The sequence below is a fragment of the Triturus cristatus genome, chromosome 11 (genome assembly GCF_964204655.1).
Source record: "Triturus cristatus chromosome 11, aTriCri1.1, whole genome shotgun sequence".
In the NCBI taxonomy this organism is placed as follows: Eukaryota; Metazoa; Chordata; class Amphibia; order Caudata; family Salamandridae; genus Triturus; species Triturus cristatus.
In genome coordinates this window covers 942,023,697-942,048,722 of record NC_140594.1, presented here as the reverse complement: position 1 = coordinate 942,048,722, position 25,026 = coordinate 942,023,697, and the positions used below count along the sequence as shown (strand labels likewise).

At 41.1% G+C, this 25,026-nt stretch overlaps 1 protein-coding gene across 3 annotated transcripts in view; it reads left to right on the top strand.

Moving 5' to 3' along the window:
- LOC146785721 (prolactin-releasing peptide receptor-like) overlaps positions 1-21,759 on the top strand; it is a 655,448-nt gene extending 633,689 nt beyond the window's left edge. For all 3 annotated transcript variants that reach the window (XM_085634949.1, XM_085634950.1, XM_085634951.1), the window contains one exon: positions 20,628-21,759. In XM_085634949.1, coding sequence (XP_085491075.1) covers positions 20,628-21,261 — 634 coding nt within the window. In that variant the 3' untranslated portion in view covers positions 21,262-21,759. The remainder of the gene's footprint in view (positions 1-20,627) is intronic.
- The last annotated feature ends 3,267 nt before the right edge of the window (positions 21,760-25,026 follow it).

Genomic DNA, 25,026 nt, shown 5'->3' with positions numbered 1-25,026 from the left:
CATTTAGGAATGCAGCAAATTCTTAAAACAGAGTATGACGTGTTATTTGGAGGAAAACACGTCATAGTTTTTGGAGATCTATTGCAACTGACTCCGGTAAAAGGACAACCGGTATTTAAAACACTTGCACATGAAGATACCAGAAAGTCTCTTGGTAGTGTTGATAATGTGAACATTTGGACTAATTTTTAATACAAAGAACTGACAAAAAATATGTGACAGGCAAATGATGCTGAATATGGAAGTATTCTTCAAGATATAAGAATTGGAATTCTTACAAAACACGGCAAACAAGCTTTGGAAAGTCGATTACTTTGCAATGTCTTTCCAAATGAAAATGTAGTTCCTGCAAAAGTGTATATGAAAATTGCTGAAAATAAATCAGTGATCTGTTTAATGCCAATACTGCGCGAGTGTTCCATATTCAACGAAGAACTATTGAAACTGGAAAATGAAGAAATTATTAAAATGGAAGCCATCGATAAAATAGAGCATGAAGGCATCACTAATATTTTGACGGGAAAATTGAAAACAAAACTGGATTCTTTAGAAAAAAAAATATCTAAAACAGCTGGTTTAGAAAAGACACTGTATGCGTATGTAAACTGTCGGGTAATTTTAAGGCGTAATTTGGATGTAGAAAAAAGGTTAGTTAATGGCGCAATGGGTAAAGTGGTAGATTTTGTTAATTATCAGAAAAAAGAAGGAATTGAATTTTAAAAAATTAAATTTGATCAGATGGAAGATGTTAAAGAAATTGGTTGTTGTTCAGTTCGTTTTTTGCTTGTTAAAGATTTATATGTCCGTAGGAATCAATTTCTTTTTTCTCTGGCATATGCAGTGACTATTCATAAATCTCAAGGATTAAGTGTAGACAGTGCGTTGGTGAACATTGGATCTACTGTATTTAAAGAGGGTATGGCATATGTTGCTTTGTCGCGAGTCAGAACATTATCTGGTTTGTTATTGATTGATTTTGATGAGACAAAGGTTAATGCAGATGCAAACTGTGTAAAAGAGTATAATAGGTTAAGAAGGGTGTATGCTCCAAATTTAGGTCAATATCCTGTATTTGAAAAGCGTGTGATTGATCGAAAAAGAAGGATTGAGAATATCTGTTCTGAAGGTGTTGAGAAGGGAAAAGAACAAGATAATGTTGTGATTGCAAGTAAAAAGAAATTGGACACTGTTGAAGAGGTTGTTGGTTATCAGTTTGAAAATAGTTCAGGTGTCAACTGCAATGCTAATGTAGTGGTCAATGTTGTTTTTTATCTTGAAGGTTTGCAAGAACAAATTATGCAGAATCGGCAACAAAGATTTTGTTTTCTGTTGCATTCTGTTTTTGAAAAATTTACAACAGATACAAGTAAAATACAATCTGTTTCAGATGTTCGTAATCTTTTGGATGTGTGTTCTGGTTCTACACAATATGGATAATACATAATTTTAATGATGCAACGTTGTACAGCTGATGGAAGAAAATTGGATACTTTAATAAAGCAGTTTGTAGCAACACAAGTATCAATATCAGGAAGGAATTTTGTAGCAATTGCAATAATTTTCCATGATGTCCTTCCACCACATCTGGACATTACACTGCCTATCTAAAATGTGACAAAGGCTGGACACTTTGTAATGATTCCCAGTTGGTTTTCAAACAACGTTTGTCTAGGGTATTACCAAATTCCTACCTAATATTTTTAAAGTCAACGTTTTAGGAAGATAATTCACTCTCTGAGAAATTTATTATTATCATTTAATAGGACTACCATAGGACAATTTACATAAAAAGGAGTGCAAAAATACCATTTGGCCTCGAGGAAAGGTATATGTTTGAATTATGGACTTTTTTGTGCTCATTGACTCAGTGAATATTTTTAAGCGACAACATTTACAGTTTTTATAAGTTAAACTTATAAAATTTTGTTAGCCATAAGCATTTTATATATGTGTGATTTGTATCTTGTGGTATTTTACTGAGAATAGCATGTTGTGTTATTTTAAACAATCCTTTTGATTGTTTTTTTTTTTTGCCTGCTGTTAAGTGATGAGTACGATGGAAATCACTATTTCTAGTGAAATTCAATATATTCTGAGAACAGCATAAAAGGCAAACAAATTACTTTGTTGAAATTATGCTGTGTTGTAAAAAATGTGTTATTACGTTATAACTATTTTTTCTTTTCTTTACAGATCCTAATTCTAAAATAAGCAGTTTACATCAATTTTTATTGTAAACAAAATCTGAAAAAAATGTATACCATTTTTAATTTCTATTACTGTGAAGGTAAGTTTAAGTAAATATAAATATGCAGAATGGGCTGATCTGCAAGAACCTACAAAGATTGAACAACTTTTTAAAAACACTCTGTTTATACCGATGTAGTTTTGAAATCTCTCTGTTACCGGATATTATGTGACCTGCAAAAAAACAGATTTGAGTGGTTCATAATATTTCCCATTGTACCTATCGAAGGACCGCAATCATTTCAATCATTCTTGTTTGAGCATCTTTGCAGACAAAACTCAGTGCTTACCTTCTATCATTTGGAAGCAATTTTAAAACAAAAATATGTCACTTTTTGTAACATAGTTATTGCGCAAGACACTCTTTCATATTTACAAAGAGAGGAAAAGGCGCTCTGTGTACTTTTTCTACACCATGTAAATACAAACTCATCATACACACCACTTTGCGTTGAAAGGTTGTTCTATAAGTGTTGTTGTGCATGATTGCACTGAATACTCATAGAACAAGACACAGCTCCAGATTTATCAGAAATCATAAATGTCGATATGTGTGTGAATGCTGCACCATTTTCTAATTGGTGTACGAAAGCACAACAAGGAGAATTGGTTTTTTTTCTCCTCATTTTTAAATCTTCAATGCATGCTAAAATGTTCAGCATACATTGAAAGAGAAAAGTGCGTTTATTGATTGTTTTTGTGCATGAAGGTGTGTCTTTCTGCATAAAAACAAACAGCACATGAGACAGATATCCTTCCACTATGGTGCAAGGGTGCCTGTGTCACCACATGGCTGCAATTTAACCACTTCCGTGCTCAGGACGGTTCCCAGCCGTCATGAGTCACGGTAGTCGTGTGCTCCTGACGGCCGGGAGCCGTCCGACCGTTGCCGCTCTGCCCACGCGCAGCTAATTCCCCGCCAGTGCGGGCGAATTAATCAGTGGGCGGAGTTCGGACAGCTCCCGGCCGTCATGAGCACACGCGCACCGTGATTCATGACGGCCGGGAGCCGTCCTGAGTACCTGGGCGCTACGCCCAGCCCCCCTCGCACCTCGGCAGAATTTGCTGCGCGTGGAAGGGGTTAAGCAGCCGTGCACAGAGAAGCATAGATGTGCAACATATTTATGTACATATGTTGCATCCCTGTGCTTCGGAAGTACTACAGCACACTGCAGTTAAAGAGGTTACTGTGTGATGCTGCAGCACTTCCTCATAGTTCTGCACTATTACATTCACCATATGCTATTAATGCATTCATTCAGTCAATTACGTTCTACACATACATTCATGTAAACTTTCACACATCAACAAACAAGTATATAGCTCTTTTTTTAAACCAGGAAAGTTAGTTCTTAGAAGAACTTTTTTTTTCTTCTTTTTTCTTTTATATATTTATTTTTTGGTTTTTTTAACAATTGTTTAATTTTTTGGGATTTTCTTTTTTAAAAAAAAGGAAAAAATAGAACTAGAGGAACAAAACAATGAACTTCAGGGGAAAAGAAAAAAGAAACTAGCAATGGTGACTTTCTTGCTTGCGGCAGAACAGATCGATAGACTGCTCCCCGTAGCATAAAGTTGCATTGCATTTTGTGCAGAGCACTTTCAAAAATTGGAATTGCGGACGGATGTCCAAATTTTGTGCAGAAGGATGTACTCTTGAAGTGCTTGGCTGTGATGAATCCGTAGGAACAGGAGCGACTCTCATCCTTCGGCATTCCTCCCGAGCAAGATTTACTGGATGAAGGGTCCTCAGATGCTTCATCATGCTCGTTCCGCATGAATATTTCTTATTTGGATCCCCACGAGACAGCACTCTCTGGCAGATCTTGCAAGTGACCAAGGTGGCATTGGTCTTTGTTTGCCCCTCTGGATATGTGAAAAATTTCCACACCACAGATGAAAAACGTGGTGGCTCTTCCAAAAATTCATCCTCAGATGAATGAGGAGATACAGGAGATGCCTGTGGCCCTGAAGCCATTGTTTTGTTAGACAAAAAGTTAGAGCTAATTGTAAACTTAGTCCAAAAAAGATTCTTCTCTGCAAAGAGATGCTCCTCCAAAGAAGGTCAAAGAAGAATGATTGAAATGGGCGGGGTCTTTCAATAGTTTGAACAGGAAGTGTAATGAACCAATCAAATCTCTTTTTTTCAGGTCACATGGGATCCGCGCACCGTGCGCTTACGCAGCACGCACCCAGCGCGCATCCGCGAAATGAATTTAAAAAGAAAATAGGATTAAATGTAAAAATATATTACTTTTATGAGTAGTTTAGAGTTTGTGTTCAATTAATATTCACATAAAATACATATATATATGTTTTTTTAAATGTTAAATATTTTGCGGGATTCGCACACCCACCGCGTCTTGCACGCACATGACGCATCGCGGAAGCGCGCAAGCGTTGTGTAACGTCCATCATACGTGTCGCGTACCAGTCGCATTGTAATCGCGCACCAAACACATACCCAACACATATCGTACATGGATGCTTATGCGTACGGGTCGTAAAGGGTGCGCTTAGGGTGCGCGGCTCCTCAAAAAATTGAAAAATAAATACATAAAAAATAACTTTTTGAAAATATAGTTTACAAAATATTTTTTAAAACAGTAACAATTTTTTTTTTAAACCCAATAAAAACAAATAGTAGTTCTTAATTTTTAAAAGAATTAATTGAAAAAATATGTAAAAAAAAGGTGATAAAAATGAATTTAAAAAAAAACATTATTAAAGGAATTGACAGACTGAAATAGAAAAATTTAGAAATCCAATGAAAATCATTAAACATCATAGCTTTAGTGATAAATTATAGATAGGAATTAGCATTTAAAAAACCTTTGAAATTCACTGAAAAAACCATAGGTTTTCATGCACGTTATAGTTAGGAATTGGCATTTAAAAAACCAAAGAAATTCACTGAAAAAACCATAGGTTTCAGGGGCGTTATAGTTAGCTGGACATTTCCCTCGTACAAAACCCTAGAAATTCCCCTGTTCTAGTGAGTTCAGCTAACTATAACTCGCGCCCCCGCAATGCACTGCCGATGACGTCACATATTACATCACTCATGACATGGTCAGTGACATCACTGATGACATCACTGATGACATCTCAAATGACATCACTGATGACATCACTGATGATGTCATCCATGTGATAAATTAGTGCATCTTCTCACAGCGTAATATAACCTTTGATATACCGACTCTTTTCGAAAATTTCAGACGGCCATTCTCAAAACCATAGATACTCCAATACCAGTAACTACATACCCACTCATTGACTCTTATGTCTACACACACCTCCACTCACTCACCTGTACAGTCACACATAATTACACTCACTCAGTACAGTATCATATGCAATTATACACCTATATAGACACTCAGACACCGCCAACCATCCATAGACGTACTCACACACCTAGTCAGTCATGCAAATATTTAATCAAACTCCAATTTACTTACCTATACAGTTATACACACACAAGTTCACTTACTCATAAAAATACTACCACATTCTGACGCTCCTATACAATTACTGATACAAACACACACTCATCCATACAGCCACTCTCGCAATCACACACTCTCACATATAGCCAGTTATATACTCTTACACACATATACACTGCCTTTCACATATGTAGTTACTGACACATGTACCACTGAGATATACATTCACTCACTAACACAACCATACACACACTCACCCACCCATACAGTCGATCACATATGCATTCTTAAAACCATGCACCATAGAATCACCCACTCACACATCTATGCACAGTCATACACACCCTACCCACAAAAACACTCAGGCACCCATACAGATACTCAGACAACCAATCAGTAACCCATATAGACACTCATATAGCTACTCACAAAACCATGCAGCCACTTATACACCAACAGATAGACAGATACACACATTCACACAGTTTAGTCACTAGTCTGCAGTAAGATACGTTTAATGACTCACTTATATAGTCAGTCACGCACCTACTAAATCATCCATTCACATACTTATACACCCACTCATTCTTCCATAGCCCTTTCCCTATACATATTAAGCATATTTAAATTTAACAGAAACACAGACTCACTGGATGACGTCATCAGTGATGTCATCAGTGATGTCACTGACCATGTCATGAGTGATGTAATATGTGACGTCATCAGCAGTGCATTGCGGGGGCACGAGTTATAGTTAGCTGAACTAACTATAACGGGCAATTTCTAGGGTTTTGTACAAGGGAAATGTCCAGCTAACTATAACGCCCCTGAAACATATGGTTTTTTCAGTGATATTATCTACTGGCGGTCGCCAGTAGATAGTTATAGTTACAACCTAGTTTCCATAGGAAATCTCAAAATTCTATTTTGAATAACTTTGGCGCCGGTTGACGAATCCTCACGAAATTTTCAAAACTAATGGGGCGCTCCGTTCAGCTCCTACCCTAAAAGTCTCGGGGTGATTTGTCAAGCGGGCACCAAGAAAAAGGGGGGGGGGTCCCAAAACACGTTTTCCCCATGCATTTTTTCATAGGACCTTTAGACGCAGCTACAGCCCGAACGGCTGAACAGAATTACGTGGAATTTGGCAGAGAGGTAGCCATATGGTCAAGGAAGTGCCTTTTGCAGGTCTGGTGTAAATCCGTTCAGTAGTTCCTGTGAAAATCAAAAGTAAAATCATATACATATCTGGGCGGAGCCTAACCACACATCTCATTGTGAGATCTGATTGGCTGTCAGCCCTTCATCCAAGAAGTGTTGGCAGCCATCTTGGGACCAATATACATGATAACACCTCATTAAAAAGCATTGCAGTTAATAGAAGGTTTTAAGACTTTAGTTACATTATAAATCATTTGTTGATGGTACCATACTCATTTTAGGAATTGTGGTATGTTCTAAGGTGATTTTACCATGTGAAAAAGCCTTCTGCTGGGATTTCATGAATCATGTTTGAGAGAAAACTATTTTCACATGCATTTCCCACAGAGGTTTGGAAGGTGATCTATAAGCGAAACTGAGAGCATATTTTCTGTAAATTCACATTATCTTTCTCAGTCATGTGAGAATGAAGTCTGACATTCTCAGTAAAACATGTACATCCAACAAGGGCAGAGACTGTCAGTTGATTCCTTTGTGTTCTACTGCAGCTTCCCAGAGTGTTCCAAAGAACAACTAGAGCGCTAACAGTCTTACTTATGACAAAGGTATGGCACACCTGAAGCCATCTTGATTGGAATAAAGTGGTAACATTTAAAACATTTAATTTAAAAAGTAACAAAATGAGAGGGTTCATTTTGCCATAGAATGTATGATTAGTGCTGCAGAAAGAAAAATTAGGGCACATTTTGAGTGACTTCACAAATCCTCTTCTATTTCATTAAAGAATTCTGACATGCAGACTGAAACATGCACTTTCAATACCAGCAGCAGACTTCCCTGGTGAGCAGTAGCTTTACTACAGCGATCTAATGACCGACTAGAGTGCTAACATTCTGAATTTATGGCAAATGTGTGACACATCTGAATGCCTTCTTCATTGAATCAAAGTAAAAAACTGACAGTATGCCTACTGAGGAGACTGCAGTAAATGAGGAAATTAGGAATCTTCATAACAAGGTTCCCAAGATGGCCACCGGAGACAAAAGAGACCAAATGTAGCACAAATATCACCGAGATGTAGCCCAAGAATAGCCCAATGACAGAAATCCCAGAGTGTTTTAAAGAACAACTAGAGCGCTAACAGTCTTACTTATGACAAAGGTATGGCACACCTGAAGCCATCTTGATTGGAATAAAGTGGTAACATTTAAAACATTTAATTTGCAAAGGAACAAAATGAGGAGGTTCATTTTGCCATAGAAATTATGATTAGTGCTGCAGAAAGAAAACTTAGGGCACATTTTGACTTCTCAAATCCTCTTCTATTTCATTCAAAAGTTCTGACATGCAGACTGAAACATGCACTTTGAATACCAGCAGCAGACTTCCATGGTGAGCAGTAGCTTTGCTACAGTGATCTAATGAGGAACTAGAGTGCTACCATTCAGCATTTATGGCAAATGTGTCACATCTGAATGCCTTCTTGATGGAACTAAAGTAAACAAGCATTGAAAATGCAATAGGTCTCGCCCTCGTTTAAGTTAAAGCAATTCTGTTTATACTTAGGTGGCTTTTTAGCTTTGCTTTTATTAGTGTTTTTCAAACTATCATATACATACCATGCATATGTATACATATATGTATATGTTTGCATGAATTTATATATATATATATATATGTTTATATATATATATATATATGTATATATACACACAAACATATATAAATGCATATGCATATATATGCATATATATATGTGCATATGTGTGCATGTACAGAGAGGTAGAGAGGTAGAGGTGTATAGGTAGAGGTGTAGAGGTAGAGAGGTATAGAGTAGTAGAGAGAGAGGTAGAGAGGTAGAGTAGAGAGTGAGTAATAGAGAGTAGAGAGTGAGTAGTAGAGAGTAGTAGTGAGTAGTAGAGAAAGTATCAGAGAATGAGTAGTAGAGAGTAGTAGAGTGAGTAGTAGAGTGAGTAGTAGAGAGTGAGTAGTAGAGAGTGAGTAGTAGAGAGTAGTAGAGAGTGAGTAGTAGAGTGAGTAGTAGAAAGTAGTAGAGAGTAGTAGAGAGTGAGTAGTAGAGAGTAGTGAAGAGTGAGTAGTAGAGAGTGAGTAGTAGAGAGTAGTAGAGAGTGAGTAGTAGAGAGTAGTAGAGAGTGAGTAGTAGAGAGTAGTAGAGAGTGAGTAGTAGAGAGTGAGTAGAGAGTGAGTAGAAGAGAGTGAGTAGTAGAGAGAGAGTAGTGGAGTAGTAGAGAGTGAGTATTAGAGTGAGTACTAGAGAGTAGTAGAGAGCGAGTAGCAGAGAGCAAGTAGTAGAGACTGTGTAGTAGAGAGTGAGTAGTAGAGAGTGAGTAGTAGAGTAGTGGAGAGTGAGTAGTAGAGTGAGTAGTAGAGAGTAGTTGAGAGCGAGTAGTAGAGAATCAGTAGTGGAGAGTGAGCAGTAGAGAGTGAGTAGTAGAGAGTGAGTAGTAGAGAGTGAGTAGTAGAGGGTGAGTAGTACAGAGTGAGTAGTAGAGAGTAGTACAGAGTGAGTAGTATAGAGTAGTAGAGTGAGTAGTAGAGAGTGAGTAGTAGAGAGAGAGTAGTAGAGAGAGAGTAGTTGAGTAGCAGAGAGTGAGTGGTAGAGAGTAGTAGAGTGAGTAGTAGAGAATAGTAGAGAGTGAGTAGTAGAGAATAGTAGAGAGTGAGTAGTAGAGTGAGTAGTAGAGAGTAGTAGAGTAGTAGAGAGTGAGTAGTAGAGTGAGTAGTAGAGAGTAGTTGAGAGCGAGTAGTAGAGAATCAGTAGTGGAGAGTGAGCAGTAGAGAGTGAGTAGTAGAGAGTGAGTAGTAGAGAGTGAGTAGTAGAGGGTGAGTAGTACAGAGTGAGTAGTAGAGAGTAGTACAGAGTGAGTAGTATAGAGTAGTAGAGTGAGTAGTAGAGAGTGAGTAGTAGAGAGTGAGTAGTAGAGAGAGAGTAGTAGAGAGAGAGTAGTTGAGTAGCAGAGAGTGAGTGGTAGAGAGTAGTAGAGAGTAGTAGAGTGAGTAGTAGAGAATAGTAGAGAGTGAGTAGTAGAGAATAGTAGAGAGTGAGTAGTAGAGCGAGTAGTAGAGAGTAGTTGAGTAGTAGAGAGTGAGTAGCAGAGAGAGTAGTAGAGAGTAGTAGAGAGTGAGTAGTAGAGAGTGAGTAGTAGAGAGTGAGTAGTAGAGAGTGAGTAGTAGAGAGTGAGTAGTAGAGAGAGAGTAGTAGAGAGTGAGTAGTAGAGAGTAGTAGAGTGAGTAGTAGAGAGTAGTAGAGAGAGAGTAGTAGAGCGTGAGTAGTAGAGAGAGAGTAGTAGAGTAGTAGAGAGTGAGTGCTAGAGAGCAGCAGAGAGTAGTAGAGTGAGTAGTAGAGAGAAGTAGAGAGTGAGTAGTAGAGAGTGAATAGTAGAGAGTAGTAGTAGAGAGTAGTAGAGAGAGAGTAGTACAGAGTGAGTAGTATAGAGTAGTAGAGTGAGTAGTAGAGAGTGAGTAGTAGAGAAAGAGTAGTAGAGAGTGAGTAGTAGAATAGCAGAGTGTGAGTGGTAGAGAGTAGGAGAGAGTAGTAGAGTGAGTAGTAGAGAATAGTAGAGAGTGAGTAGTAGAGCGAGTAGTAGAGAGTAGTAGAGTAGTAGAGAGTGAGTAGTGGAGAGCGAGTAGTGGAGAGCGAGTAGTGGAGAGCGAGTAGTAGAGAGTGAGTAGTAGAGAGTGAGTAGTAGAGAGTGAGTAGTAGAGAGCGAATAGTAGAGAGTGAATAGTAGAGAGAGAGTAGTAGAGTGAGTAGTAGAGAGTGAGTAGTAGAGAGTAGTAGAGAGTGAGTAGTAGAGAGTGAGTAGTAGAGAGTGAGTAGTAGAGAGAGAGTAGTAGAGTAGTAGAGTGAGTGCTAGAGAGCAGCAGAGAGTAGTAGAGTGAGTAGTAGAGAGAAGTAGAGAGTGAGTAGTAGAGAGTGAATAGTAGAGAGTAGTAGTAGAGAGTAGTAGAGAGAGTGAGTAGTAGAGAGTAGTAGCGAGTGAGTAGTAGAGAGTGGTAGAGAATGAGTAGTAGAGTAGTAGAGAGTGAGTGGTAGAAAGTAGTAGAGTGAGTAGTAGAGAGTGAATAGTAGAGAGTAGTAGAGAGTGAGTAGTAGAGAGTAGTAGAGCGTGAGTAGTAGCGAGTGAGTAGTAGAGAGTGAGTAGTAGAGTAGTAGAGTAGTTGAGAGTGAGTAGTTGAGAGTGAGTAGTTGAGAGTGAGTAGTAGAGCGTGAGTAGTAGAGAGTGAGTAGTAGAGAGCGAGTAGTAGAGAGCGAGTAGTAGAGAGCGAGTAGTAGAGAGAGAGTAGTAGAGAGAGAGTAGTAGAGAGTAGTAGAGAGTCAGTAGTAGAGAGTAGTCAGTCAGTGTCAGTCAATGTCAGTCAATGTCAGTCAAGCCAGTGTCAGTCAGTCTGTCAGTGTCAGTCAATCAGTGTCAGTCAGTGTCAGTTAATCAGTGTCAGTCAGTCAGTGTCAGTCAGTCAGTGTCAGTCAAACAGTGTCAGCTAGAGCAGCTCTGCTGACCTGGTTCTCTGGCTCTAAAGCAGCTCTGCTGACCTGGTTCTCTCTCTCTAAAGCAGCTCTGCTGACCTGGTTTCTCTGGCTCTACAGCAGGTCTGCTGACCTGGTTCTCTGGCTCTAGAGCAGCTCTGCTGACCTAGTTCTTATGCTACAGAGCAGCTCTGCTGATCTAGTTCTCTGGCTCTACAACAGCTCTGCAGACCTGGTTCTCTGGCTCTAAAGCTGCTCCGTTGACCCAGTTCTATGGCTCTGAAGCAGTTCTGCTGACATGGTTCTCTGGCTCTATAGAAGCTCTTCTGACCTGGTTCTCTCCCTCTAAAGCAGCTCAACTGACCTGGTTTCTCTGGCTCTGCAGCAGCTCTGCTGACCTGGTTCTCTGGCTCTAGAGCAGCTCTGTTGACCTGGTTCTTAGGCTCTAGAGCAGCTCTACTGACCTGGTTCTCTGGCTCTAAAGCAGCTCTGCTGACCTGGTTCTATGGCTCTAAAGCAGCTCTGCTGATTTGGTTCTCTGGCTCTAGAGTAGCTCTGCTGACCTGGTTCTCTGGCTGTAAAGCAGCTCTGCTGACCTGGTTCTCTGGCTCTAAAGCAGCTCTGCTGGCCTGGTTCTCTGGCTCTAAAGCAGCTCTGCTGACCTGGTTCTCTCCCTCTAAAGCAGCTCTGCTGACCTGGTTTCTCTGGCTCTACAGCAGCTCTGCTGACCTGGTTCTCTGACTCTAGAGCAGCTCTGCTGACCTAGTTCTTAGGCTCTAGAGCAGCTCTGCTGACCTGGTTCTCTGGCTCTACAGCAGCTCTGCTGACCTGGTTTTCTGCACTCACGACACACGCACCCGACTTCGCGAAAATATATTTAAAAATAATATAAGTTTCTTATAAGTACAAATATATTATTTTGATGAATATCTTACATAATCTCTTGCCTTAATATGTATATTAAAGACACATACATATCATTTTGGAACATACATTTTTTTTGTGGGAGTCGCGCACCCAGCGTGCCGCAGGACGTATATGATGTCACGCGGGACCCGCAAGCGCGCAAACATCTTGTACCATAATGCGCATGTGTCACGAATGCGCTGGAGCAGGAGTCGCAGATTGGTCGCATACCAATCGCGCATATCACGTGATATTAAATGTATATGATGTAACTGAAAAACACCCAGCCGTCGCACACCATACGCGGATCCTTCATGACTTTTCTAAAATGGCGGCTAGAATGCGCGCACCCACCGTGATGTGTACACTTTGAGTGCGCGACTGCGAAAAAAATTGGAATTATTTTTTTAAAGAAAATGATATAAATATATTAAAATAAAAAATGAAAACAAGAAAATTAATCAATATTTCAGTTTTAATTAAAAAATGTTTTTTTGCAATTTTCAGAAAAATATGTTATTTAATGAATAAAATATTTATAAATAAACAGTTAAACTGTAGAAAATCAGTACAAAAAATAGATATAACTACTATCACACTTAAAAGTTAGCATTTAAAAAACCTTTGAAATTCACTGAAAAAACCATAGGTTTCACACACGTTATAGTTACGAATTAGCATTTAGAAAACCTTGCAAATTCACTTAAAAAACCATAGGTTTCACACATGTTATAGTTAGCTGGACATTTCACTCGTAAAAAACCAATGAAATTCCCCCGTTATAGTTACTGCAGGCAACTATAACTCACGCGACCGCAATCCTCTGCTGATGATGTCAGATATTACATCACTGATGACATATGTGTCTTTATGAAAAATAAATATTTGTAATATATGTATAGCTAGAGATTAATGGAAGAAGACATGGGTAAATAATAAGTGTCTAAATACAGTGATGTAATATCTGACGTCATCAGCAGAGGATTGCGGTCGCGTGAGTTATAGTTGCCTGCAGTAACTATAACGGGGGAATTTCATTGGTTTTTTACGAGTGAAATGTCCAGCTAACTATAACATGTGTGAAACCTATGGTTTTTTAAGTGAATTTGCAAGGTATTCTAAATGCTAATTCGAAACTATAACGTGTGTGAAACCTATGGTTTTTTCAGTGAATATATATATATATATATATTCACTGAAAAAACCATAGGTTTCACACACGTTATAGTTAGGAATTAGCATTTAAAAAACCTTGCAAATTCACTGAAAAAACCATAGGTTTCAGACATGTTATAGTTAGCGGAAATTTTACTGATAAAAAACCAATGAAATTCCCCCGTTATAGTTAGTGCAGGCAACTATAACTCACGCGACCGCAATCCTCTGCTGATGACGTCAGATATTACATCACTGTATTTAGACACTTATTTACCCATGTCTTCTTCCATTAATCTCTAGCTATACATATATTACAAATATTTATTTTTCATAAAGACACATATGTCATCAGTGATGTAATATCTGACATCATCAGCAGAAGATTGCGGTCGCGTGAGTTATAGTTGCCTGCACTAACTATAACGGGGGAATTTCATTGGTTTTTTATCAGTAAAATTTCCGCTAACTATAACATGTCTGAAACCTATGGTTTTTTCAGTGAATTTGCAAGGTTTTTTAAATGCTAATTCCTAACTATAACGTGTGTGAAACCTATGGTTTTTTCAGTGAATTTGTACGGTTTTTTAAATGCTAAGTTACTTTACGCCATTCGTGGCGTGCACGCCCACTTAACGCAGTTCGTTCTGTGCGCGCACGGTGCGCTTCGCGCACCGTGCGCACACAGTGAGCACGCGGTGCGCTTCGCGCACCGCGCGCCCACTTTACGCAGTTAGTGCCGTACACGCAAGGTGGGCACGCAGTGCGCTAAGCGCACCGCGTTCCCACGTTACGCACCGTGCGCACATGGAGGACATATTATGCGCTTCCTTGTGATAAGTAATCTGTTAAATTTAATTTGTAAGTGATGACAATAATATGCCATGCACAGAGAGTGTTTTTTTTTTTTTATTAAAATTTTTAGCGTAAGCGCACCGTACGCGTACGGTAAGCGTAATCGGCGAAATTTTCAAAAAATAAAAATTTACCGTTTTTGGCCTTGGGGGATCTTTGAGGACTCAACTAACATGGCTATGTGCATGGGCGCTGTCTAAACAGCCCCTTTATATGTTTTTTGCCTTTGTTTACAGCCCCCCCCTCAGAGTGCGAGAGAGAAAATGGCGGCCGCCGCTTCCTGGTTTCGACCGATTCGAATGTTTACTTAGATGTAACAGCCAATCAGAATCGCGCTCGCGCACGCCACCGTACGCGTACGGTAAGCTTACGGTAAGCGTACCGTAAGCTGGCTCAGATATATATATTGATTTAAAGGCTATTTTCTCAGAATCTACTGAACAGATTTACACCAAACCTACAAAAGGCACTTCCTTGACCTGAGGACTACCTCTCTGCCAAATTTCTAGTAATTCTGTTCAGCCGTTCGGGCTGTAGCCCTATCTAAAGGTCCTATGGAAAAATGCATGGGAAAAACGCGTTTTGGGACCCCCTTTTATCTCAGCCCCCGCTTGACGAATCCCCCCGAGACTTTCAGGGTAGGAGCGGAGCGTAGCGCCCCACCTATTTTGAGAAATTCGCGAGGATTCGTCGACCGGCGCCAAAGTTATTCAAAATAGAATGTTGCGGATTTCCTATGGAAACAGGGTCCTAACTATAACTACCTACTGGCGACCGCCAGTAGGTAATATGTATGTATGTATATGTGTATATGTATGTATATGTGTATATGTATGTATGTATATATATATATATGTATGTATATATGTATGTGTATATTACCTACTGGCGGTCGCCAGTAGGTAGATATAGTTAGGACCTATTTTCCATAGGAAATCCGCAACATTCTATTTGGAATAACGTTGGCGCCGATTGACGAATCTTCGCGAAATTTTCCAAACTTTTGGCCAGTTCCTGTTCCGCTCCTATCCTGAAAATTTCACGGTGATTCGTCAAGCGGGGGCCGAGATAAAAGGGGGGTCCCAAAGCACGTTTTCCCCATGCATTTTCCCTTAGGACCTGTTGACGCAGCTACAGCCCGAACTGCTGAACGGAATTACACCAAATTTGGCAAAGAGGTAGTCCTCAGTTCAGACTCGTGCCTTTTGCTTAAATGGTGTAAATCCGTTCAGTAGTTCCTGAGAAAATTAGAGTTAAAAAGATAGATATATCTATGGCCTCGGAGGATCCGCGCACCCTCCCCGCACCCAGCCGCACCCTGCGGTGCACAAGCTGTATTCTAGTTGGCTATCAACACTCTAGATCAGGAAGTGTTTGCAGTCATCTTGTGCCTCGGTAGAACTGAGGCACAAGAAACCTATAAAACAAACGTGAAAAACGCGACAAGGGGGCAGGGTAGAAACACCCTGACCCCCTAGGCCTGCTCAGGGGGTCCCACAAGGACCCCCAGGGCCAAAAAAAGCATTTTTTTTAAAAACAAGTCGGCGAGATTAGCGCACCCAGTGTGAATTTCAGCCGAAAATTGAAAAAAAGAAGTGCGGGGCCCCCGCGCTTCTTTGGTAATTGGCCCCCGGGGGGCCAAATCCCGGGGGCAGAATTAAAAAAGAGTGTAGGGGGGTCCCAATCCCCCCCACACTGTCCCAGGGACCGCCACCCCCCAGGGCTTATTGAAAATTGGTGGGGGGGCTCGCAGCCCCCCCAGCCCCCCCCCAGCCCCAGGGACCGCCACCCCCGGGGCTTGAAATTATTTGGGATGGGGGCTCTCAGGCCCCCCCAGCCCCCGGGGACTGCCACCCCCCGGGGCAACTTGTCAGTGTGGGAGGGGGCCACGCCGCCCCCCTCCTGGAGCCTTGATAGGCCCTGGGGACCGCCACCCCCCAGGGCCGGCTCCTGCAGTGTCCCGGGGTACCCACCCCCGGGACACTGTAGTTTGCAATGACAGGGCGGGAGCCTCGCGGCTCCCGCCCTGTCATTGCAATCTGCTTTGCTTCATTGAAGCGAGAGCAGGAAAACCTGCTCTCGCTTCAATGAAGCAAAGCTGATTGCTTTTCCACATGGGGAGCAGCATGTTAGTTGCTTCCCATGTGGAAAAGCAATGCCGGCTCCCCCAGGACGCGGGGAGCCGGCTGGGACCGTGGGGGGATTGGGGGTACCCCCACGGCCCCAACAGAGGCCAGGCCCCGGGGATGGGGTCCCCGGGGCCACAAATGGCCTAGGAGGGGGGCCACGTGGCCGCCCTCCCCAATTAAAAAATAAATTTAAAAAAACAATGGCCGGCCCCAGGGGAATGGGTCCCCGGGGCCTTAAAGTGGCCAGAGGAGGGGGGCTACGCAGCCCCCCTCCATTAAAAAAATAAAATAAAAACAAAGGGCCATGCCCCGGGGATAGGGTCCCAGGGGCAAATTATGGCCTCGGGAGGGGTGCCACGAGGCCCACTTCCCGATTTTTTTTTTTTTTTTTATTATAAACATAAATTGGGGGCAGGCCCTGGGGGATGGGGTCCCCAGGGCCACAAAAAATGGAAAAAAAGGGGGGGCCCGTCAGCCCCCCTTCTAGAAAAAGAAGAAAAAAAAAGAGGTACCTGGTGGGCTAGTTGGCCCCTAGGGGACCTCTGGATTGAAGAGGAATTAATTCCCCAACTTAAAACGCGCCACAGGGCGTGTTTGCACACATATCACCCCAGGCCCCGCCCCCTACCTTCACCACTGTGCAAACGCGCCCCGTAGCGTGTTTTAAGTTGGGGGATTAAGTCCCCTTGAATCCTGAGGTCCCCTGGCGGCCAACTTGCCCACCAGGTACCTCCAGTAAGTGCCATGGAGCTGTGTTGCAGAGTGTTGTAAAAAGGGGCGTGGCCTCTGAACACCTCTCTGCAACGCAGCTCCCTGGCGCATACTGGAGGTACCTGGTGGGCAAGTTGGCCGCCAGGGGACCTCAGGATTCAAGGGGACTTAATCCCCCAACTTAAAACACGCTACGGGGCGTGTTTGCACAGTGGTGAAGGTAGGGGGCGGGGCCTGAGGTGATATGTGTGCAAACACGCCCTGTGGTGCGTTTTAAGTTGGGGAATTAATTCCTCTTCAATCCAGAGGTCCCCTAGGGGCCAACTAGCCCACCAGGTACCTCCAAGAAGCGCCACGGAGCTGCGTTGCAGAGTGTTGTAAACGGGGCGTGGCCTCTGAAGACCACTCTGCAACGCAGCTCCCTGACACATACTGGAGGTACATGGTCGGCTAGTTAGCCCCCAGGGAACCGCATGATTGAAGAGGAATTAGTTCCCCAACTTAAAACGCGCCACAGGGCGTGTTTTCACACGTCACCTCAGGCCCCGCCCCCTTCCTTTACCATTGTACAAATATTCCTCTAAAATCAGCCGAACTACAAATTACGATTTACTCACCTGTTATAAGGAGGGAGCCCAGGGCTGCATCTTTTAGCCCAGCACTGACCCTGAAAAGTAATTCTAAGCATACTTACCAGTAACTTGTATTTCCTTCCATAGGAATCCATTGTGTGGTTTTCAGCAGAAAAGTTTCTAAGTATCCATTTTTGAAACATACAAATATTCCTCTAAAATCAGCCGAACTACGAATTTCGATTTACTCACCTGTTCTCAGGAGAGAATCCAGGGCTGCATCTTTTAGACCAGCACTGACCCTGAAAAGAAATTCTAAGCGTACTTACCAGTAACTTGTATTTCTTTCCATATGAATCCATTGTGTGCTTTTAAGTAGAAAAGTTTCTATGTGTCTATTTTAACAAACTAAAAATATTCCTAAAAAATCGTCTGTATGACTTCAACACATTCTTTCAACTGTTTACAGGAGATTGGCCAGTGCTGGATCCAGGATCCACCACTGAGTAATAAAAAGTAACAATAACACTACTTACCTGCTAAGTGAATTTTCTGCCATAGGATAACATTGGTGATTCTATGTAAAAAATGTTTGAAGTGTCAGCTTTTAAAATACAATAATAATCCTTAAAAATCACTACTGTAACCAAAACGCTTTTACTCAACTGTTTACAGGAGATGTCCAAGGACTGAATCTAGCATCCAGTCCTGTGGTTAGAAAAGTAATCCATAAAGTAACTAATTGCATTTGACTAGAAATTTACATTGAGCTCAATGTTGCTTTGTGTTTGAAATTGTGTTGCCCATTGCAACAACTGTAACTACTGTACTTAAAAGTCTATTGCCTATTTGCAAAGTATTTAAACTAAAGTAATTCATTCTGAGAAAGTATATTTTGTATTGTAATGTATAATCTAAAAATAAACCGCTTAAACCATGTAGTAAATCAGTATCAAAAAAATCAGTATAACAATTAATACATTAACAATTGTCATTTACAAAACCTTTGAAATTCACTGAAAACACCATAGGTTTCAGGCCTGATATAGTTAGGAATTGGCATTTAAAAAACCTTTGAAATTCACTGAAAAAACATAGGTTTCAGGCCTGATATAGTTAAGGATTAGCATTTACAAAACCTTTGAAATTCACTGGAACAACCATAGGTTTCAGGCCTGATATAGTTCAGAATTAGCATTTAAAAAACCTTAGAAATTCACTGGAAAAACAATAGGTTTTAGGGGTGTTATAGTTAGCTGGACATTTCACTCAAACAAAACCATTGAAATTCCTCCGATATAGTTAGTTGTACTAACTACATCTCGCGCGCCCGCAATCCACTGCTGATGATGTCACATATTACATCATTCATGACATGGTCAGTGACATCACTGATGACATCTCAAATGACATCACTGATGACATCAATGATGACATCATCCACGTGACAATCAGATACACCTCATCATACACTAGTATAACCTTTCATCACTCACTGTAAAATAGAGAGTGCCAGATCTAAAACCATTGACACACCAATACAAGTTTCTAAACACCCACTCAGTGATTCCTAGATCAATACACACATCTAATCACTTACCTATAGATTCACTCATACATGCTGTCAATGATCAATAGAACACTATCAAATATACTTATACACCAATATCGACATTACACACCAGCACACATCCTAATCACTTATGAAGTCATCCTACTCACTTATGCAAACAATGGATCATACTTACTTTTACTTAGCTATACACTTATAAAAACACCACTTCATCTATTCATATAGATAATAACTCATCCTTAGTGTGTTATAAAAACACTATTACAACTATACAGTTATCCATACAGTCACTCATACAATCACGGAGTCATGTATACTTATTTATATACAACAACTGACACATACACTGGCTTTTATTTTTCCAGTTTGTTGGACATGTACCATTGAGACATATATTGGCTCATCGCCACACCCATAAAGATATTCACTCACCCAAACAACTGTTATAACATGTAGGTCTAACTTCAGATACCTACTGAATCAACTATTCACACATCTTTGGGCAGTCACACCCCCCCACCGAACCACACACACATTCACTCTCCCATACAAATACTCAGTTAACTAATCAATAAATAATATAGACTTTCACGTAGCTAGTAACCAACTGGTGCAGCAGTTTACACAACAACTGACAAAGTGATACAGATATTCACACAGTTTTGTCACTATCCAATATATTTAGTGAGACACTATAAATTAGTCAAGTAAACAGTCAATCACCCTGCTACTAAATCCTCCATCCAGATATTTATATTTATATATCCCCCCATTCTTCGATGCAAATTGCTATATATATATATATATATATATATATATATATATATATATATATATAATACATATTTAAATAACGAACCAAACCACATTCACTGGATGATGTCATCAGTGATGTCATTTGAGATGTCATCAGTGATGTCACTGACCATGTCATGAATGATGTAATATGTGACATCATCAGCAGTGGATTGCGGGCGCGCGAGATGTAGTTAGTACAACTAACTATATCAGAAGAATTTCAATGGTTTTGTTCGAGTGAAATGTCCAGCTAACTATAACACCCCTAAAACCTATTGTTTTTTCAGTGAATTTCTAAGGTTTTTTAAATGCTAATTCCTAACTATATCAGGCCTGAAACCTATGGTTTTTTCAGTGAATATATATATACACACATTAGTATGTAGATGTCAAGCTGGAAAGAAATCTGAATATTTGCACTGGATCAAATATTTAGATTCCCGTATCATGGGAAACCTATGACGTACAAGGAGGCAACCTGACCCTCGAGGAAATGTATATATATATTTGCTCAAGAGATGCAGGCTGTACAGGGAATGGTATGTTTTGGACTGATCACATATTTTTCTCTTTCCTCAGGTATTATGCCACAGTGCACCCACTGAAGAAACGAATATCTGTCACCACTTGTGTGTATGTTCTGGGCGGCATCTGGCTTCTCTCTTGCGCTCTGGTAGCACCTGCTATTGCCCACACTTACTACGTCGAGTTTCATGAGGAGGGCTTCACCATCTGCGAGGAGTTCTGGATGGGCAAAAAGAAGGAACACCTTGCCTACGCGTACAGTGCCCTAATCATCACTTACATCCTTCCCCTTTCTGCTGTGTCCCTTTCTTACATCTGCATCACTGTCAAGCTGAAAAACCGCGTGGTGCCTGGCCACCCAACTCAAAGCCAAGCCGAATTTGACCGGGTGAGGAAGAGGAAAACCTTCCGACTTATTGTGCTGGTGGTGACAGCCTTTGGCATCTGCTGGCTGCCAATTCACCTCTTCAACATCATCCGGGACATTGACATTAACATGATCAGCAAAGACTACTTTCTGCTTCTGCAGCTCCTCTGCCACTGGTTTGCCATGAGCTCCTCCTGCTGCAACCCTTTTCTGTATGCCTGGCTACATGATCGGTTTCGCAGTGAACTGAAAAAGATGTTCACCTTCCGGCAAAAGATTATCCCAAGCAGCAACTGTGTGGCGGGCAATGTGATGCTCTGAAATAAGGCGAAGGATATCACCTTGCCGCCTGCACCACCAGCAAAATCTTGGACTGATACAGAGGCCATGCTTAGCCCACAATGTTTAGCTAATATATTGTTGGCTGATGGTAAGAGAGGCCATGAGACAAGGCAACTACAGGAGTAAGAGGACATTTTGGGATATCACTTTGTTCTGCCTCAAACCACCAGCTTACACACTGGTCAATGCCAACTCTGTGCACGCTGCAACTTTTTGTAACTTAAATGATAAGTACAGTTGAGTGTTGAATTGTTGCCTTTTCTTTAGAAGACAATGCCCATTCCACGGCTAACCTGTAACTCTCTACGAAAGTGCATCCTATATTTTTAGTCTATAGGACACAGTCCTGGACTTCAGATGTTTGTGGGTGGCAGAATGGGTGAGTAAGGGTTTGCTGAGAAGCTATGATGCCCCCACTATTAGAAAGGTGCCCGACAAACAGGAAGACATATTTGAGGGATAAATGTTTTGAATCTGTATCTCTCAGAGTTTGCTCTTCTTCATCTAACGCTACGTCTCAAGATCACTGTGTTACTATGATGTTGTGTGACGATAGATTTTTACTACTACAACAACATTTCTGAAGGACTTTGTCACCGGAAACCCAACTGTTCGCAAGTTTTGTTCTCTTCCTCACTCACGTTTACTTACTGCACTCTCACCCTGTCTCTTTGTTTCCCTCTCTCTCACACTCACTGTGTTTGGGCACCAATGACATTGCATACAGCAGTAATCCAATCAGAAATAACGAGATGTAAAGCTTCCTAGAGGAAATACCATTATTGAAACTAGCGTTGTAACCTCCGAGAGGTTTTATGTACTAATTCCGAGCCTCACGGATTGGAATGGGAGATACATGCACGATCAGTTTCACCATGTGGTATAGTTTTTGCTAACTGAATAGTTTTCCCCACAAAACTTTTTTCAGGTCATAAGTGAAGGGATTTGATTAGGGAATGTCACAGATTGGTGCGAAATGTGTGAGCAACTCAGAAACAAAAGCAAACATAGGGGCATATTTTCAAGCCCCTATCACCACCACAGCGTCACTTTTTCTGACATTGTGGTGGCGATAGGGGCTTCACCTTATTTACAAGGCAGCGTTAAGCATCTTAATGTGGCTGAACGCTGCCTTGTAAATAAGGCACCCTTTCACGCTATAGTTAGAGTGAAAAGGGCGGGCAGTGGGTGTTGTGGTGGGCGTTCCACCCTAACACCCATTGATTTTGACACTCCCCCACATTTACAAGGGTGGCGTAAATATGGGGCAGTGCAATAAACTAAGACCAAGAAAAACCTAGTCTTACCCCAACGCAATGTTTATTTTCTCTTCGTTTTTGCTGTTTCCATGCATTGTGCAGCACACAGAAACATCAAAAGGCCATTGATTATTAATGTGCAGGAAGGTGTACCTTCCTCCACATTAACAATCATTTAAAAAACATGACATTTTGAAACTTCTATGTTTGTCTCATTAAGCAGCACACATAGAAGTTTCAAAATTGCATTTGAGATTGTTTATGTGCAGGAAGGCACATCTTTCTGCACATAAACAATCTTCCCCTGCAAAGCAATGGTGCAAGGGTGTCTGCATTGGTGAGAAATGCAGGGCTGCACCGTATCCTTGTAAATACGGCGCAGCCCTACGTCTCAGAAGTAGGGCACCATGTGTTAAGCCAAGGAGGCTAACGTTGCGCTCTGCCACTGCCTTGTAAATATGCCCCATTGTTTCTAAAGCTTCCAGCCCTGGATTATGGGGATGAGGGGCTGAAAGTAGTGTTTATAAACAACTGTAAATCCTCCAGGCCTCCTGTTGTTTGTCAATGGGGACATAGCTCCACCACGAAAACACTAACATATCCTGTAATTGAAAACTGTGAACTTCAGAGAAAAGGAAAAATTGGGCGTGTAATTCAGCACCTAAAAGTATAATTTAAGCTAAGAAATCGAGAGAGATTATTATAAGTGTACAATAAGAAAGGATTGGCCTGGAGACTGGACGGATGGGGCAAAAAGCTCTGGTGCAGATGTTGTGCTCCTCTTCATAGACGTCAAACCTGTTGAGAAGCCCTGCCAGACCTGCAAAAACGTATATTAATCAGTTTTACTCTACAGTGGTGTCTAGAAACCCCTGCAGTCGTGTGCAAGCGCTTCCCTTTCTCTACCTCTCCCATCTGCACTGCATTTCTTTCAACACGTCAAACACATTTTGCAGCACTTGTATGAAGCGATTTCATGTTAAAAGATTCTCTTTTGTGTGCACCTTCACTATCGATGTGGTCTCGGTTTTGGGAGTTCTGACCAGACATGACACCTTGCCATTGAAATAATTCTGATCAATTCTCTAAACTTCAGGTGGTCAATAATGGTAGAAATGTGGATGGCAATAGTGTTCCAGAGCTGGAAGGAGTACCCTCCTTGTGTTTGCTCACTTTCTAGCAGGACAATTGAGAGAAACAATATGTTAGATGAGTGTAGCACCCTGGTTGGGCAGTATTGAGAGGGTTTTAGTTAAAGCAAAATATCACAGGAGGTTCGATGAACAGTGTAGCAAGCACTAAAATACACAATTACAGTGATTGAAAGCTTGCCATAAAAGAGGGCCTCCAATTTCTTCATTCCCATTGCCAATTCTGGCCAAATTGCAACAGACCGGGACTAGAATCCATGAGGCCAGAGATAAAAGTTGAAGGTACATGCACTCGCCTTATTAATGAAGGGATGCAGAGATCCATGCTTTGATGGGTAGAGCGTAGGATGTATTTTTGCCCAAGTGCAAACCTTATTTGCAGTGTGTGCAAACATTGTGCAAAATACAGCACTTTTGTGACAAGCTCGCTCGCCCTTTAAGGCTTGTTAAGTTGAAAAAAACTCAAGATTATGTTTTTGCTCCTGTTGCTTTTGTCAACCCCGGCAAGTGGCTCTTGTTCAAAGCACTATTTTCATTTTCCAGCCTCACTACGAGTGGTATATAGCAGAAAGGAGTGTTTTAAGGACATCAGAATGTTATGCTGTGAGCGGCAGAGAAGAGCCTTGATGTGAGCTGAGCCTGAGCTTCCACAACACCCAATGCGTTTTTCCTACCATCGCAATCTGAAATTTGTGAGGAATCCGTAGCTCACTCTTGGTAGCTTGGCTCAAGCAGCAAGGCATTCCTCTTGTAAAAGATGTGTGTTAAGTGTGCACCAACAGCAATAAAGGTAAGAAACAAGGTCCATGCCAAGTTAATTAAAAAAAGTAATGCAGAATATGTAACCGAAATTAATATTATCAGTAACAAGAATCAAAAAACATAACCCAATAGTTCTATAGGAAAAACATGAATCTATTTTTGTCTTCTAAGTTCACGGGGACATTTGCACCTTCTGTGCCCAACACATAGGTAAGTGCAGGTAGGTACAAATGGTGTTTGGGTTCACTAAAAGCTTTTACCTTCAAACTATGAAACTTTTCTCAGAGAGGAATATCATCAGTGAGGAAATCAGAAGGCTGTAGATAAGCATTCACACTCCTCATAGCTTTGAACCTCCTGACAAAAAGCTCTAATGAGCAGTAGCAGCAAATTTGAGTCTTCTAATGTTATGTCTTTTCGTGGAAAACTGTCAGGCTCGCTTCATTCCTGCAGTGAATGTTTTTTCACAATTTGTGGTAGAAGTGCTACCTTGAAGAAAAGCCTTATATGTGCCCATCCCAACTCATCCAACTCCTGTCAACATTATACACCTGTAGTGTCGTTCCCACAAC